The sequence below is a fragment of the Amia ocellicauda genome, chromosome 8 (assembly GCF_036373705.1).
Source record: "Amia ocellicauda isolate fAmiCal2 chromosome 8, fAmiCal2.hap1, whole genome shotgun sequence".
In the NCBI taxonomy this organism is placed as follows: Eukaryota; Metazoa; Chordata; class Actinopteri; order Amiiformes; family Amiidae; genus Amia; species Amia ocellicauda.
The window spans coordinates 21,064,287-21,082,675 of NC_089857.1; the positions used below are offsets into that span (position 1 = coordinate 21,064,287).

Genomic DNA, 18,389 nt, shown 5'->3' on the forward strand with positions numbered 1-18,389 from the left:
GATTTGGTCAAACGTAAGTTTTATTGTCCTTATAAACAGCATTCATCAACTTTAAATATCTTAAATCCCACCTCATACCGCAGCCTGTATACATTATTTACAACTTTCTCAACAAAAATGTGTTGTATATATTACAACAACAAAAAAAAAATCGGTTTAAGAAGGGAATCTTGTTTTAGAAATTGGCCAAAATGTGCCTTTATTATGCATTAAAAGAGCACAAAATACTTGGCACATGTATGTACAGTACAGCAGATCATATTGCATTTTTTAATGACATTTTTAGTTTCTTTAACGTATACGTTTCAAAGAGAGAAGGAAAAATGTAACAACTTCAAGTTATATGCAAGTTATACATTTAGATAATTGTTATGATTTTAAACCAAAACCTTTTAAGTCGTTTTAAAATAACCAGACACCCAAGAATAAAAATGTTACCTATTTCAGCTGAGCTACTGATTAACTAGTGTTCCGAGTAATAGTGTGTTATGAACTGCAAAACTACCTTCTGTGTAGTTTTGAAATATTTAACTCCTCTGAACTTCAAGAAAATATTTTGTAACAAAAGCAACACACATATCATGAAGTTAAAACAAAGTGCAAAATGTTAATAACCAAAATAAGAATATGAATCACCATAAATAAGTAAAACAAGCATTTCAAAGGGACACTTTTACAGTGACTGAGTTCAATGCAATGTACTCAAAAATCAAACTTAATTTGCAAGCCTTATGATTGAGCCTTCTATTACTGCCCGATTCAGTTTTTAGTAGCTTGTGTACCAGGTTTTCACAGCTGAATTTCTTATATCTGTTATATGAAAATACACTACTGATGTATATTTTGCTGAGCAAGTTTAAGAAAAAAGGAAAAAAGTGCTGTAATGCTACAGATTACTTTTACAAAAAAGCAACACATTTTGTGTTGAAAATCATCCCTCAACTAATACCCATTAGCCACCACCATTGCTGCTCTATATTCAAATGAAGATAATTAGATGTCCTGCATCATGCAGTACTGCACTGTTGTGAGGATAAATGATCAGTGTTTTGCGTTTTCAATCAGATTTCAGTATTTATAATGAAAGAAAATGTTCTGTACATTTTGCCTTAGTTAAGTGCTACAAAGATATATATGCAAATGCCACTCTAGTGCAATGGAAACCACAATGTATGAATAAATTGCATAGTAAGCTGGGGATTGACTAAAATTTGAAAGTCCCTCACAACGCTTCCCTTTACTTTAGGACTTTGGCTCAGCTATTGCTCACAGTGAATCACTATACTTACACTGCCTAAGTACAATATCCTGTCGACACATGTTCATAGACTCTAAAATCAAAACAAAAAACAATTTCTGAAAGTCTGGCACTTGATTGGAAATATGCTTGTGCATTCAGGGGGGAGGGTTAGAAAAATCATTCAGTTTCATAAAAATATCAAACACAAAGAAGTGTTACAAGTCACCCCAACACACTGCTAATTCATGCCCTACATGAGAATCCATTCACTACAGGTTCACTTAAAGAGCATTTAAAGACTCAATTGAATCCACTGCATATTAATAGTGCTCAAATTAGAGTTTTCACAGTGATGGGCATTTAACTGCCCCGTGTGAAATAGTGTCCGTCAATTACTGTACACTTGAAAAATATTACATTTTTTTTGTTGTTCCATCACAACAACTTCTGTCATTATAACTGCAACACAAAGGTTCACATGGAAGCTATTATTAGAGTTCAAAGTAGTCATGGTGCCATGAAAGAATGACAAACCACATTTCCATCCACAGCAAACCAGCTTGTCAGTGCTTATAACCGTTTAATTTGATGTCTGATGTGAAGGAAACATAGATGAAGGTTAATTAACCAATGCTCATCAGGTGAACTGCTGGTAATTCTTAAAGGCATCAGAAAATGCTTGTACCCTGCAGAAAATAAATACATAAATAAATAATAAAACATATACATAGCAATGAACAAGGAATTTCCTGGTAAGCTGGTCAGTTGGTGAACACATTTAGTTTTTGCTTTTGTTTATTGGGAACAAATACCTAATTAAGATCATCTCTAGCTTCTCATCATATAAAATTACACTGAAGTCCTTTAACAAAAGTACACCTAACATATGCTCCAGAAATCTCTGTTCAGTTGAGCAGGGGCAAAATATGTAGAAAAAGTGAAAAGCTAGCACTACCTTCCATTGCTTGAGGTTTTTGTCATGGTACATAATGCAGCAAAATAAATTAAATAGTTCTTTCAAAGTGTGAGAAATTGAATATAGTTATTTCTGTATGCACTTGTTTCCTTGAAATACAGTGCAAGATAACACATCCATTGTACAACTTCACACTTCAGCACACAGACCATCTAATTCAAAAGGTAGATATTTTTAGCTGAAGAAAGTGGATAAAACTCAACCCCATCAACATAGAAGTCCTCATAAAAAGATTAAGATCTACCCAAAATCAGATAAATATGGGAAATAAAAAGAAGAGTGTTGACTTTTTCAGTCTCCGGTTGTTGTGGTTTTCCATTTTCAGCAGGAATTTTGCCAGCATACTTGTGGACCTCATTAGGCACTTGAATATGACATGAGCTCTGCTAGGGATCTACTTTAGTGTCACGTTGCCAATATACGAAGCATTCACCCACCAACAATGTAAAAGTGTACCGTGTCCAAGTCCCCTGCCTAAAGTAAGACCTTCCAACGATCTGCTAAGGATTAGTCCACCTTTTTCCTATCATCCTAAGAAACATTCCCCTAAACATTATCACACACTGTAGCACATAGAACAAAGCCAGGTTGTCTGTACAGAAAGAAACAAATTTAAACAAAAGCAAAAACAGAAAATCTGTCAAAAGGAAATATATGTTGTCTTCTCTATTTATCTGTCCTTGGAGGTGAGCTTTTCAATCAGTTCCTGAAGCGGAGCAAGTTCCTTCCTGTCTATCAGGTTGAATTCCTACAAAAACAAGAATAAAAAGATGTTTTCAATATTTTCCATTCCACAGAGGTCACTCTTCAAACAGACCTATTATTTAAATCACTCTCTGTAATTTTATATGGAGTTTTACACTGGGGTTGGCCTCCTCTCCAACCTCAATCTCATGCCTGCCTACTGCCTTCCCAAGTATCTGGCAAACAAACACACTTTCCCAGCATGCATTGCTTTCATTCAAACAGTACTGCAGGGCAGCAAATACACACTGAAAAAACATGACACCCTGCAAAGAGAACGGTTTTTGTTTCCTTTCTCCCCATAGTGTTTTCATAGAACAGGTGTTAAAGAAATATGAGCAACAAACTAGTGATGTTTCTCATTAATTATGGGAGTCAAGACTTTTCTCCACAGGATGTAATTGAGATTTACCTGAACGAAAAAGATAAAGTGCTTGAAAGATGTATTAAGATGGGCCTCCTCTTGGAGCTGAATCACGGCGTCAAAGTGCTGGTGGTATATATGGGCGTAGACCCGGAACAGGCGCTTAAGGATGGTCTTTGCCACAGACATGAAGTTCTTCGGAAAGGGAACACCTTACAAAAGTAGAATTACAAATCTTTAGAGATATAAAGTTGAAAAAACAAACTTGCATTGAACTAAAACATGAAATGTTAACTTGTAACATAATAAGGCTCTGGGCAGAAAATGTAAAAAAATCCGGGCTTAAACTATTAATGAAGGGGCAAGTGCAGAAACAATGAAATACAAAATGCATTCAAAATAGAGTCTAGTATTTCTCAGACAGACGAGATTTGTAGTCTGAACCTTTCACAGGTTTAATTGGGAAAGGCCATCTGCTGCATCTCTAATGAGATTAGCCCTTAGATGTCAAAGCATACATGACAACTAGAACCTTAGGCTGTTGCATAAATGAAAATCAAATCCATTTTCTGGGCGATTTCTTCGAAAAATAGGAAAGATTCTGGTTGGTTGAACACACAATGAAAATAAACCAAACCTGACAAACTTCAGTTTAAAAGTAACACCGGCAACAACAATCCATCTCTGCCGTCTCTGGACAGAAGCAATTCGAATCAGAGAAGTGTCTCATACCTATTTTAGATGGAAAGAGCGTCTCATCGTCGAGTTGGTCCTGCACCCAAGTCATTAAGTAGTCAATATATTTTGGTGCTGAACACTTAATTGGCTTTTTAATATTTGTTCCATCTGCCCAATGGTACTCGTACCTACAAAGCAAAGCAAATAAAAACAAATATAAATCTGTCCTGTATTTATGACTTATGTACTTACATTTTAGCAAATCAAAATGTAACACTAATCAGTATAACATTTTAAAGTGGAAAATGTCTGTCAAGCACTTGCATCTTAACATAGCCAAAGTACAAGTATAACTGTACACACACACTACATCAAGTTAGAAAGCTAAATTTGACTTATAAATTAAACACAAACACAAAAAGACAAGGACAAGAGATCATACTTGGGTCCTGCCGACATAAGAGGACAGCTTTCCTCAGTGCAGAAGTCTGTGATCGTCCCATAAAGCATGTTGATCTGATTGAAGAAATCTACAGCTGTACACCAAAACCAAAACAGAGTATAAATGCACAGTTCAAGAACAAAGTCAAAAACATTAATCAAAACCACACAATTACCAAAAACATAAGGCAATGGGGTAAGTCTATCACAGAAAGACCTGGGCTTCACTAATGTTTGAATTTACAAAAATGGCTGTGTGCGCATACAGCTCTAGAAAAAAATAAGAGACCACTGCAAAATGATCAGTTTCTCTGGTTTTACTATTTATAGGTATGTGTTTGGGTAGAATGACAACATTTCTCCCAAATTCCAAATAGAAATGGCTGCCATACATGTAGAGAAACTGATTTAAGAAAAAATTGCAGTGGTCTCTTAATTTTTCCCAGAGCTGTGTATATATATATATATATATATATATATATAATATATACATATACACACACACACTAACCTAAAGGATTATTAGGAACACCATACTAATACTGTGTTTGACCCCCTTTCGCCTTCAGAACTGCCTTAATTCTACGTGGCATTGATTCAACAAGGTGCTGAAAGCATTCTTTAGAAATGTTGGCCCATATTGATAGGATAGCATCTTGTAGTTGATGGAGATTTGTGGGATGCACATCCAGGGCACGAAGCTCCCGTTCCAACACATCACAAAGATGCTCTATTGGGTTGAGATCTGGTGACTGTGGGGGCCAGTTTAGTACAGTGAACTCATTGTCATGTTCAAGAAACCAATTTGAAATGATTCGACCTTTGTGACATGGTGCATTATCCTGCTGGAAGTAGCCATCAGAGGATGGGTACATGGTGGTCATAAAGGGATGGACATGGTCAGAAACAATGCTCAGGTAGGCCGTGGCATTTAAACGATGCCCAATTGGCACTAAGGGGCCTAAAGTGTGCCAAGAAAACATCCCCCACACCATTACACCACCACCACCAGCCTGCACAGTGGTAACAAGGCATGATGGATCCATGTTCTCATTCTGTTTATGCCAAATTCTGACTCTACCATGTGAATGTCTCAACAGAAATCGAGACTCATCAGACCAGGCAACATTTTTCCAGTCTCCAACTGTCCAATTTTGGTGAGCTTGTGCAAATTGTAGCCTCTTTTTCCTATTTGTAGTGGACATGAGTGGTACCCGGTGGGGTCTTCTGCTGTTGTAGCCCATCCGCCTCAAGGTTGTACGTGTTGTGGCTTCACAAATGCTTTGCTCCATACCTCAGTTGTAACGAGTGGTTATTTCAGTCAAAGTTGCTCTTCTATCAGCTTGAATCAGCCCATTCTCCTCTGACCTCTAGCATCAACAAGGCATTTTCGCCCACAGGACTGCCGCATGTAAACCCTAGAAATGGTTGTGCGTGGAAATCCCAGTAACTGACCAGATTGTGAAATACTCAGACCGGCCCGTCTGGCACCAACAACCATGCCACGCTCAAAATTGCTTAAATCACCTTTCTTTCCCATTCAGACATTCAGTTTGGAGTTCAGGAGATTGTCTTGACCAGGACCACACCCCTAAATGCATTGAAGCAACTGCCATGTGATTGGTTGGTTAGATAATTGCATTAATGAGAAATTGAACAGGTGTTCCTAATAATCCTTTAGGTGAGTGTGTATATATATATATATATATATATATATACACACACACACACACACACACATACACACATACATACTCACATACATACATACATACATACATACATACATACATACATACATACACACACATACATACATACTCAGCTCAAGTTGTTTACAAAACACCAGAGAACCCCAAGTCATGTTCATTTTCTGGTAACAATTTGAAACCTATCTTTAAATAATACAAAATACATAGATACATTATCACTAGCTTTTATTATGTTTCACAGCATGTTCCTGCACCACTCGGCCAAAATATTTTACTCTTTTTTTTTTTTTTAACAAGATGTAATACAATGTATTTCTGTTACAGAATAATTACAGAACTGCAAACTCTCTTGATTAGTACCCTCACCCTATGGCAGTTTTAAGTATGTAAATTGTTGTCGGGTCCCAGAGAGAGATTTAATTGAGAAATGGGCATGCATGAACAATGCTAGATACAACTTTAGATGCAGGGAGAGACAACATCAGGAATATATGTTGAAAGTAAGCAATGCTAAATATACTTTTAAAGAAATATCCAATCCTCAGGATATATATGCAAGGACAGAGAGCAGGCCGGTTTAAGGATTTGAGCTCGGAATCAAGTTCATTCCCAGGTCAGTAAAGCATAAAGAACACTGTTTAGTAAATGAAAATGTAAATCGGCAGAAACGGTCATTCTGCAGAGGTTAGTGTTAAGGTTCACTGCCAAACAACACGAAGGGTAAGCCTCTTTCAGTGCTTTTACAATGGCTGACCTTGAAATCGCACTCGTCTCTGTAATTTATCCCAGAAGCCAATTCTCAAAGGGAAAGGAGGAGAAGCCTGGCATCAGCCTAGCACAGATTACACCTAGCTAGTGCCAGTGTCACAGAGCATGCAAACACGCTTACTCTTCCAGTTTGATTGTGTGTCCAAAATTAATATTAGATTATCAGAAAAGTCCTACATAATTAATAAAAAAGTCTTTGCCAACCTGGATTTTTTGGGGGTATTTGTTAATCGCTCTTTAAATGGTGGCTACGGTTAACTCTCTCGTACATGCAAGTAGACTCTGGGGAAATAAAGAAACGACATGGCTTCGCTGGTATCATTTATCTTGATGAGAAACGCCACAGAACATGAATTCTGTACCGAGAAAGAAGAACAAAGAACCTTTAGGGGGCTCTTGGAAACAATGTTGCCTTAATGTGATTGAGTGACTTGTTTTTGGGGATTGGAATTGGGGAAAAAGAAAATGGGTGCCTACATTTCATTTACATCTACATATCAATACTGCCAGTTCCCAAGACTTCATAATAAAGCTCGGACAGCTGTGGGCAAGGATTAAATAATAGTATTCTGAGGTCAGTTATTCTGCAGTGTTACCTTGAACTGCCAACGACCAAGGAATGAAAAGGGTGAATGACAAATGATACAATAGATGGAGGAGATTTAGTAGGGGCTGCATTTAATGCTTTCAAAGGAAATTATTCCTGAAGCGCAGCAGGGTACAATTTTATTGATAAAATGTCCGGGAAAAGATATAATGCAATCAATTTTTTGCCCCAGTACTTTAATACTGAAAATGGTACCTTCTCATCATTACTATCACTACGGACGCAGGTATCAGCAGATATATGTGCTAATGAAGTTGAATGCTTGACCTATTCTGATCTCAGAATACATTAATGATATGCAATACACTATTCTGAAGTCTATAAAGCAGGCCTGAAATACCATTAAAAACTGTCAGTAGGCATTTTTGTTTACAATACGAGTGAAATACACCTTCAGAATAATATGAATACTTCTAATAATAGCACAGACAATCAATAATTTATTCAGGCACCTGCCCTTCATAGTCTATACAGCTCTTTAAATATGATCGTTAGGTTATTATTTTTTAGGCAAAGAATGGATATAAAGAAAGAACGCCTCTAGCTATAGCCATTCATACATCGTCCATCACCGCTCTCAATTGCATTAACCTCAATGCTTCACGTCAGATTTTAACTTAACATCTTTTCATCCAGCTTTTTCCACCAAATACAATATGTATTACTTATCCGAACCACATTAATCTATGACTGTTAATGGAATATTGATTTCTTTAAGGTCACAAAGCCAGGCTTCCTAAGGGAATACCCCAATCAAGTCGGTCTCCTTTAACCAGACAGCAAAGGGCCTCCCCGACTGCCCGAGGAAGTCTAATCATCCCACAGGATCTATGAAAGCAGAAAGACTGATCAATAGCATTATACAATTGCTTTTCATAACAATGGAAAGGCCAGGGTAATGTATATGGTCATGGGCAACGGCCTGGGATTAATACACTTCTGCTCTCACTTCCATCCTGCAGAATCATAATAAAATATATAGATAGATATTATAGCCAACACCACTATTAATAACTTAACTCTGTAACAACAACATTCACATCTGACCTCCAGCAGGCATGTATTTTGAATACCTTAAACCCGATGGAAGCTGCAATGGGCAGTTAAATGCTCTAGGAAATGTGATTCCTTGTCTTTTCAATTGGTTTTGACCATTTCCTGTTCAAATGGGTTCCTCTTTTTGGAGGCTAATTATGATACAATCTAAAGTCTGTGATTTATTTTTTATTTATTTTTGCTGCCGGTTGCCTTGACTTTCCGCTTTGTATTTTTAACTCAGAGCTTCTTTTGAGTTCTGGTTAATTTCCACCAGGGAGAAATATTGGCTTCTCAGAGACTATTTTGAATTCAGTGATTTAAAATAATGATCATGTTTTCCCCTCCAATCTCCATTATTAGCAGCAACTATTTCTGGTCTTTGTTCTTTTCCGAAAAAGATTGCGGTCTTAAAAGCACAGACAAAAACACAAAGGATAAAAATAGATACAATTATTCCTAGCATCATTTATGCACTTTTATTATTGTATTTTGAAAAGTTTCAATCTAAGAATAAAATAAAGGTTTATATGGTATGATCTGGCTTTATCACTTGGCAGTTCTGACCAATATAATAAGGTCAAGCTGGGAGTGTAAAAGTGAACAAAACTACTCCTTTTATCTTTGCTGAGTGTTTACCTCTGACGAGTTTAATTTGTTAGCACGTTTCTTTTGGGTTTGTTGTTTTTTTCAGCGGCCTCCAAACTTACTGTTCACTGCAACCCACTCATTCAAGTCCTCTCCATCTGGCAACATGACGGCCATGCGGAGATTTCCACTTCCCAGCGTGGCCTCCGCATGCTTCAGGAGCTCATACTGGTGGGAGCCTTCGGGGATGTTCTTCTTGGGTTTAAACGTCTTCGACGAGCGACTTCCACTAGGAAAAGGAGAAATATACTTTAAACACAATTAAATAAAAAAAAAAAAAAAACTTGAGAAATTCTCCTTCATTCTTTGTAATGCAAGTTAAACGGAGACTTTTATTTATTTAGGTTGTAAATAAAGAACCTGCTTTACATGTCTAACTTTCTTAAGTCCTCTTCTATTTTTATTAAAGACACTTTGGAGGAAGACTAAACTGATGTATAGCCCTGCTGTGCTGTGTCAAAATACAATGTTTGTAAACTCTTGATACAAATAGTAACTTGCTTTTCTATGTTTTGCATGCAGCCTGGGAGCGTTGCCCTTTCGAATTTGCTTTTTACAAGGTCGTGGATTTCAAATCACAATACCTCTCAAAATTATATATTGTACCAGTGTGCTTCCCCCCCCCCAATTTCATAACATTCATATACTAGATGGATTAAATTTTTCCATCAAATATATACTGTAAAAGCCTATGTAATGATTGTGTCCAAGGCACTGAAATTGGGGAATGGAGCAGGATGTCCTATGAAATGTATTCATGGAGGGAGAAAAGGCAGCTAAACTGTATCAAAATTCAGATGTGCAATGAAAGCGGACGTTTCAACAGCAGCACAATTAAAACTGAACAACTGCATTAGAAAAGGCTGCAAAAACTGTTTCTGCAGGTCAAATTTTTTTTACAACAATTTCTTACATAACATCCTTCTCTCTGCTCTGTGGCAACATTTTTATTTGAATAGACTCAGAACACAATGACAGTGTATTAACTAGTAAGCTGCAGGGTACCTTTTTTTTCTAAAGGGGGAACTGTGCCAGCCGCCCCTTTGCTTCCCTGTGAAACACCCTGCCCTGCACAGACTTGTACAAAGGATTCCCTTCACATCTCAACAAGCTATGGGTGTGCAGTGATTGAGGACTAAAAATCTGAAAAGCCGGAGCCAAATTAAATCAAGGTGATTCACTGTCTTGTGCTTTGGAAACTTGAAGATGTAAAAAGTTTAAAACCAACAAAAAGAAAATAAAGATCTCCTACTGGCACACCCAGGACACAATCAGAAGATTTAAGATACATGAAACTGACTAAACATGCAAGCATTTGCCAATAAGAAATGTGCTTCAGGGTCCTGTACTGCAAAATAATGTGCATTTAGCATTCTAGCTTGCGTCCTAAGAAGACCTCCAAACGTACCGAACCTAAAACAGGCTCTGTACAGTAAAATCATGAAAATGTTTTAGAATGTTTTCAGAATATAGAAATTATATAAATTGTGACCTATAAATTCTCACAGAACAACAACACAAATAAATATACAATACCACACACTGAGAAGCAAGTCACACTGAGAACATTTTATCTCTAGAGCAGCTGTAGATACAGTATAGAGTCATCATTTGAAATGTAACATAAGAACAGTCAGCAAGGATTGATTTCACTGTAGGTATTGAAACAGGAGAGAAAGAAAATCTTATGAGGGCATGGTTTGACATTTTACACATGACTTGTATATTATCAATGGCGTTACAGAAACATAGAACAGATGCAAGAACTGTGTATCTTTAATAATCTCTCAGCTGCACCACCCATCAAAACAAATATTGTACAAGACAGGGCTTTGTACAGGGTTTCAGTTCACAGATTTAAGAGTAAATTACACTTTCCTATTCAAAACACATATTTAACCTCCAGCTGATTACTCACTAATCACAAAGAAGACATTTCCTGAAACTGGAGATAGGATTCGATCAGAGGATAAAAACTATCTTTAATATGAATACAAAATAAATGCATAAAACTTTTTTTTTTTTTTTTTTAAAGAACTAAAGCAATACCTTTCTATGGAAACTGGTCTGGATGATATCCAGCTCGATTTTATGGCCACAATAAATATCAAATGTTTCCATTTTATGTCCAAGGCAGATTCTATTCCCTCCAGAAGGAGACAAAAATTGTCCCATTGGATCTCATACACAGTGCCAAAAGCAAACAATATAGAAAGACAATGACTGCTTTAGTGCAGAGACACCCAAATCTAGGGATCCTGAAGGTTTTCTAGGTACCCCCCCAAAAAAACACGGGTTTTCAAACCAGTCCTGGAGTACACCCTGCCCTGCTGGTTTTTGTTGCAACTTAGGTCTTAATTACTTAATTGCATGGTATGTTGCTTTGTTAGATCAATTAAGGATGCAATTAAGCAATTAAGAACTCAGGTGGAACAAAAACCAGCAGGGCAGGGAGTACTCCAGGACCGGCTTGAAAACCCCTGATCTAAATGAATTAAGTGGAATGAAACACCGAAACCCTTGAGGATAACTATTGCCTATTACTAACCCCCAACACATTTTCAATTCTTTTTGGGTTCATATTGTATTGTACATGTTGTCGTGCATGATTCTTGTTTCACATTTCTCGTTTCTGCTTAGCCGGTTATCTGGTATGTCAGGTAACTTCCACACAAACACTGCTTCAAAGCTGAGGGAGAAGAAATGGCATAGAAATACTGAGAAAGGCTCTCTGCAAAACTTTCAGTTTCACCGGCTCCTCATTTACAATTACACAGATACAAATCTCTATTCGTTTCAAGAACTAGGAATACCTCCCAACTTGAGAGATGCGTCTCTTCTCTCTCAGACTGCAGGGTTGCGGAGCTCCAGTTCATCAGATGCAATAAAACGCAAGGGAATTACATTGAACATTAGCTTCCAGGCTTGAGGTAATTTATTAGAATAAAAAATAAAAACAGGGATTTTCAGGCAGAATCACAATCACCCGGTTATTGTTGTGGATCACACTGTGACAGACCAATTGCCTAGGTGCTAGAGGCAAGATGCATCAGGTTTACTATTCTGAAGAAGGCAGAGGAGAAGTACTGAACAGAAAATAAAGGCAACACTGCGATTATCCCTTACACTTCAGCTTTTAAGCACCGATATGGAAAATTGTGCATGGCCCTGAAGGTTAGATATAAAGTATACCATACCAAATGAAGAACTGAAATGACAACTACAGACTGAATCTACTCTTCTGAAAAGGTGTCTCCACAGAGTTAAAAGGGGAAAATGTCCAGTGTTCATGGTTAGACCTGGCTGAGAGATTCAGTTTGTGAAATGTAGGCTTAGAAAATAATTATCACAGCATTTAATTGTTCACTGAAAGTGCAAACCAAAACAAACCTTCAGACTAACTTTTACATTGTTCCCATACCTCACATTGTAAACCAACAATGACAAACAAAAACAAAAACAAAAATGTCTCATGATATCTTTAAAAGCACTTTACTGGATGGGATTCAGACCTCTACCACGTTTAGGGTGTTATTTTGTAAAGCTAGTTTAGGACAGAAAACCTTGAAGATTATTTATTTGGGTTTAAGTAAAGGTTGCTTTCATCCTGGCCTTAATGTTTCCCCAGCATTAATCTTCCTCTACTGTCAGCTGCAAAAGGCAAAGACCCCCAAACCTGCAAAAACACATTACATAAAACAGAATTCCATATTAATAACATGTGCAATAGGCTGTAGCGGTGCACTGCAGTAACTATTTCCACACTATGCATATACAGCTTAATCCATGCTCTACATATTATGAACAAATTAAAGGGTCTGTCCCTTTGCTTAATAGAGCTTGCAACACATTGCTCACACCTGCTCCTTTCACAGATCTTTGGAACTTGGAACACACTGTTCCGAGCGCTAGCTGTGCAACGGGACAAGATCAAAAGCTAATTTGTTTAGAAGATAAAATATGAGCAGATACACAATGTCATCTGAAATTTCTTGCTTTCGTATTCCTTTTTACTTTATATAGGACACACTGCAGTGCGTATCAAAGAAAGAAGGGTATCAGACAGTATATAACATGACATCTGTCTCCCCTGACACAGTGTATTTGAAATTAAGGTTTTTAGTTTTAGACAATAAGTTCACTGCTCTGACTTGAGCCTTCAATTAAAATTTTGAAAGCGATCAAACTGCTGCCTGTACACTTGTCAGATATCGACCCTGCACTGTGACATATTTATAGATTTCATGAATGTGTATCTAAGCTAAAAAAACTGCAGTTAATGCACTAGCCAGTCGTCTGCACTGATAATTCCGAATGTAAGAAGTCAATGATCTGTTATGCAATTTGCCTTTAAAGACATTTGCTATAGTGACTCTACAGCAACACGCATTGAACAGGCAGATCCAAATACCAGTCATTGCACAAGGCAGGAGCGATTGCCTTACAGTTACTGACAGAGGAAAAAACATACAGCTTATTACTGAAGAAAACAAGACTGAAAAGGATACACATTTAAATATTAATTCAACAAAATTAATGTATGGATATTTTGCCTTTTTTAAATATTCTTCATTCAGTGAACAATTGATCCTAATGAAGACATTCAATCTAAGCACTAAATTAATTAATCTATTGTTGTCTAAAAGGGACATCTTTAAGCTCTGTTCACTGCAGTTCACAATTTGAAAGCAACTCCCTCAACAAGGTGCAGTACAGTGAAACATTTTGCAAAATGCCTGCAAGCACAAGTGTAAAGAATATCCACATAATCAAATAATGAAGTAAGAAAGAGACTGGGCAGATTAAGAGGCTGGAGACAGTTTGGCCCATTGTGAACTCCCCGGCTTTATAGGGTTACAGTGTGGACTGTGGCCGGAGAGATTGCTTTGTACCAGCTGTTCCCCACCCCACTAAACGAGACAATGCAAATTATGAGGATTAATTAAATGGCTGCTTTGACTGCGACTGTTGATATTCTTCTATTCTGCACTTTGGCAAAGGGATATGAAACTTGTTGCTTCAGCTGTTTAAGTGATGTGCTTTTAATTGTTGTATTCCCGTTCAAGTGGGGTGAAATAGTTTCTAAATCGTGTGCTTGTGGTCTGAGTTATACCTGTTGATGAATAATGAAAATTTTGGGGGATTTGCTAATTAAAGTGCCACCACCCCTTGCAGTAGAACACCACCTGGAATGATACGCAGAGTTTAAGACTGTTCTGAAATTCAAATGTTTTATCTGCTCTCTGGGGGAAATGAGATGTGTTAAATGGGTTTGAGTGCACACTTCAGATGAGATCTGGGTTTCAGATCAAGGAGGAAAGGGTAAATGGAAAGTCTGACTGCATTTCCTAGATTTTAATTTTGCTTCAAGAAAATGTGAATATAGTAATATTATATCATGACAATTGTGATGTTGTATTCCTGCACTGACGCGTGGTCTACAGTAATTGATTCCTTGTTTCCCCTACTCCCTGACTACTGTATTTATAATCACTTTAATTAATGCAAATTGAGCAATTTAACTACATCCTGATCTGCTCTTTGCTTGAATGCGAAGCTTAAAAATGCAATTTTCAAATGTTGCAGTATCTGAAACACTGTTAAAAAAAAATACTTTCTAAATAGAACGCAAAAAAATAAGCCAATGGCTGCTGACATGACAGGTCCAAAAGGTGAGGGTTCAGGATTTGGTGGAAAAATCTACCAGAGCAAAATATACTGCATATTACAAAATTACTTTCACTGTTCAATAAATCCATATCGTATTGTAAATAACAAGGAGATTAACATTTGTATTAGTATGCACACAGTCATGGGCTTTTTGCTGAAGTGCATTAATAAATGAGGCTGTTTACAAGGTATTTCTAAGAGTTCACTGTGTAACGTGAACATTCAAATTACATTTGCAGAGTTATTTAGATTTTAACTGCAAGGCATTTTATATTGCATTACTTTCTAATCTCCCCTGCCCTCATGATACTGTAAAAGAAGTAATGGTACTGTTAAATACATTAGGATTTTTCTTTCCACTTTTAAATTTCTTAAAACAGTATACCATTTATATAATTTGCTACATGAAGAGCTGTTTCAGGAGCTGTTGGAGAAGCTGGAAGTCTTGAGTAATGGAAAGAGGCATAAACTACTGTGAGTCAGAGACTGTCGCCTAAACTTGCTTTCAACCTTTTTCAAAGGCAAGAACAGCCACTGAGGAAAGAATGAACAGTATGCATCGGCGAGTCATTACTCGCTGCCAGTTAGAAGAGAAGATTTTCACGAAAACTTAAAACTGTTCTAATCCTTCATTAAAAAATTGGAAACGTCAGCAGATTCAGAATCCCCAAAACCAGTCAAAATGTAGTTAATAAAACTGGAATACAATCATTTTTTTAAAAGTACATTCTGTCAAATATTCTTCAGCGGTAGGCCTAAACTTGTCAGTGTTGTCGGGGTAGCTCAAATTCAACAGTGTGCAAATGGCTTTGGTTTCTCTGTGGTAATTCCCATGATTATGTTCAACCAAATTGCTTTTCTTTCCTGCAGAACTTTATACATCAGCAGTGTCCAATCAGTGGTTAACTTAACTGCTGTGAAGTGCTACAATTCATGTACACAAGTTTAACAGCATAAGGAGAACATAAACTATGTACTTTCTAAACACACACACACATTAATACCATACATAATTTATTAATAAACTGAACGAAATATCCCTTAAACTGACAAAAAGATTGAAACCTGATACATTTTCATTCTTCAAATCACACATCAAGCATACAAATGTGTGTATATAGCCTATATATGTGAAGGTATTGCAAGGTACTACAATAATTTAGTAATTACAGGTACTAAATAGGTTAGGTCAGTTAGGCGACTTCCCTCAAGAAAAACAAAAAACTCTAGAAAACATTTAAAAAAACAGCACAGAGACAGACGGTCATTTTCTTCTTGCAATTAATAAAACATAAATCAATTTTTATGTTACAAATGGTAATGTGCCCACAGGCAAAAATTCAGTTGCCACCCATGTGTCAAGGGACAAGAATGCTACTGACATGTTACATGGTCTACAACAATTTTTGAAACTTTAAATTTTGCAAATGTTTCTTACTAGTAATCTGTTTAAACTTCCAAAATAATATTTACACAATTTGGATATGTATATATGTAATCCACTAATCACATTATATTCCTCCTGAACCACAAATATGAAAAATGGTACTGAAATGGGATTAAAACAACAAACTACTCTTGAAAATCATAAAAGTAAAATAAAATGATCTTCTATTGTAAGAATCGTATATATATAACCTAGTTGTACGTGGACAGCTGGGTGTCAATGGTCACTCAAAGTCTGTTGAAATGAAGGTGGTAACAGTTGTTCCACTTTGCCGATTCGTTTTTTCTCTTCAGTAAGCATTAACAGACAGCTGTGAACGCTGCTGACACTGGGATGAGCAGTTTCACAAAGGTGACTGAGAATGCAGTTCTGTCAATCTCCAGGTGCTTGCATACATTTAAAAAAACAACACACAAAAAAACAATCAACTTGAGCAATTTAGTCTTTCCAAGTTATCTACATATCCTTAACAGTTTCCATTTATGCCTGGCCAAGTAAAGGCTCTATGCCCAAACTGATCAGAATGGAAATCACCACCTGATTAATATATTAGTATATTCCTTTAGCATTGTTTCACTCAGTCACAAAAACTGAAGCTACTGTTGATTACAACTTAACTGAGGATTGAAGAACACAAGTCCCCATTTATCACAGCTCTGATGCCTGTCAGTGAAGCTGGTACCAATCACAGCAAGTGTTTGTAAATAATAATAATAGCTTTAATGATTAGTTTAACTAGAATAGCCACAAACACTGACATCAATTCAAATATGTCATTGGTATAGTGATTCTCATATGACAACACAGTAGAACATTCTCTAGATGTTTTGTAAAACTGCAAAACTAGGTCTGGATTTTAGCAGTAGAAACTTCAAGAGGCTGGGTCCAAACACAGCTGGCCTATGGGTGTTATTTAAAGACAATGCGATTTGCGCCACTGTAACAAGCGTCCACTGGCCAACAGTATGACACCAGTCAGTGTTTATGTGCATGCATGTCTCTGGCACTGTGCATGACAAGCTGGGGCATTGGCCCATGCACCACGACCAAGGCATTCAACACATCCATCACTGTCAATGCAAATGCAATTAAGGACCCAACACTTTAAACCAATGCATTGTAATTCCTGCACAACTGAGACACGTTGTTAACAATATTCTATTCTATTCTGTTACCATTAGCTAGCTGTGTTTTCATTATAGCATGGGTCATGTTACAATGCATTTCTAATTAAGCCTACAATAGGGAGAGATGGATATGTATGTATGCGTGTGTGTGTGTGTTTATAGTTGAAAATGTTAATCAGTAGCACCAGCAAATCTAACAACGTGCAGCAGCACTGGGGAGCTACACACTTATGCAGCGTTTCTCTTCTGTGACGAAAAACCTGATAAATCCTCCTCTACGGTAATACCAGCATGTGCCCAGCAGTGGCTCGGGTCTGCCTGGGAAAATAAGAATCGACACGATCGCCGGCGCGCACAATCCCCGCGGAGGTGAAGTCCATTTTGGCAGCGATGTTATCTGCTCCGCTGCGGTCCAGCCGGCTCTGCCAGATCCGCAGCAGCACGCAGCACGCCGGCGGTCTCTGCTGCGGAGCAAGTTGATCACAGACACACAAAAGAAACCGCGGATACTCACAACAAAAAGCTCATTTCTCTTTGCGAGAGAAGCTCTGCAGACAGAAACGGGATGCCACTCCAGAGGTGCGCTCCGACGGCGGGTGTGTGCGGGACAGAGAGCGGTGAGCGGCGGACGCGGCGGGCTGCGCTTCCCCTCCTTGTTCTCGAATCTCAAGCCAAACTTCTTCTTCCTCTCCAAAGTCTCGCCCGGGTCCGGCATCTCGCGAGAGCTGGGGGGGTGTGCTGACAGGGCGAGATTGGGAGGTCGCAATAAGGAGAACATATCGTTAACATTAAAATAATACTACAAAAAAAAGAAATGTAGCTACGATATTGGCCAAATTGATTTTTATTTACCCCAGTCCTCTTCGGATTACGTAAAAGTCCACCATCCAACCTGCTATGAGGGTATTTATGTATTATAGTCACAATGCATA

General features: G+C 37.5%; 1 protein-coding gene across 1 annotated transcript; it reads right to left on the reverse strand.

The window, feature by feature from the left end:
• Positions 1-2: 2 nt before the first annotated feature.
• Positions 3-18,133, reverse strand: mob1ba (MOB kinase activator 1Ba). The gene is made up of 6 exons (XM_066710637.1): positions 17,972-18,133; positions 9,276-9,442; positions 4,445-4,538; positions 4,057-4,190; positions 3,373-3,536; positions 3-2,964 (listed from the first exon to the last, which is right to left on the reverse strand). The coding sequence occupies exons 1-6, from the start codon at positions 17,983-17,985 to the stop codon at positions 2,887-2,889; spliced, it is 651 nt and encodes a 216-aa protein (XP_066566734.1). The 5' UTR covers positions 17,986-18,133; the 3' UTR covers positions 3-2,886.
• Between the last annotated feature and the right edge of the window lie 256 nt (positions 18,134-18,389).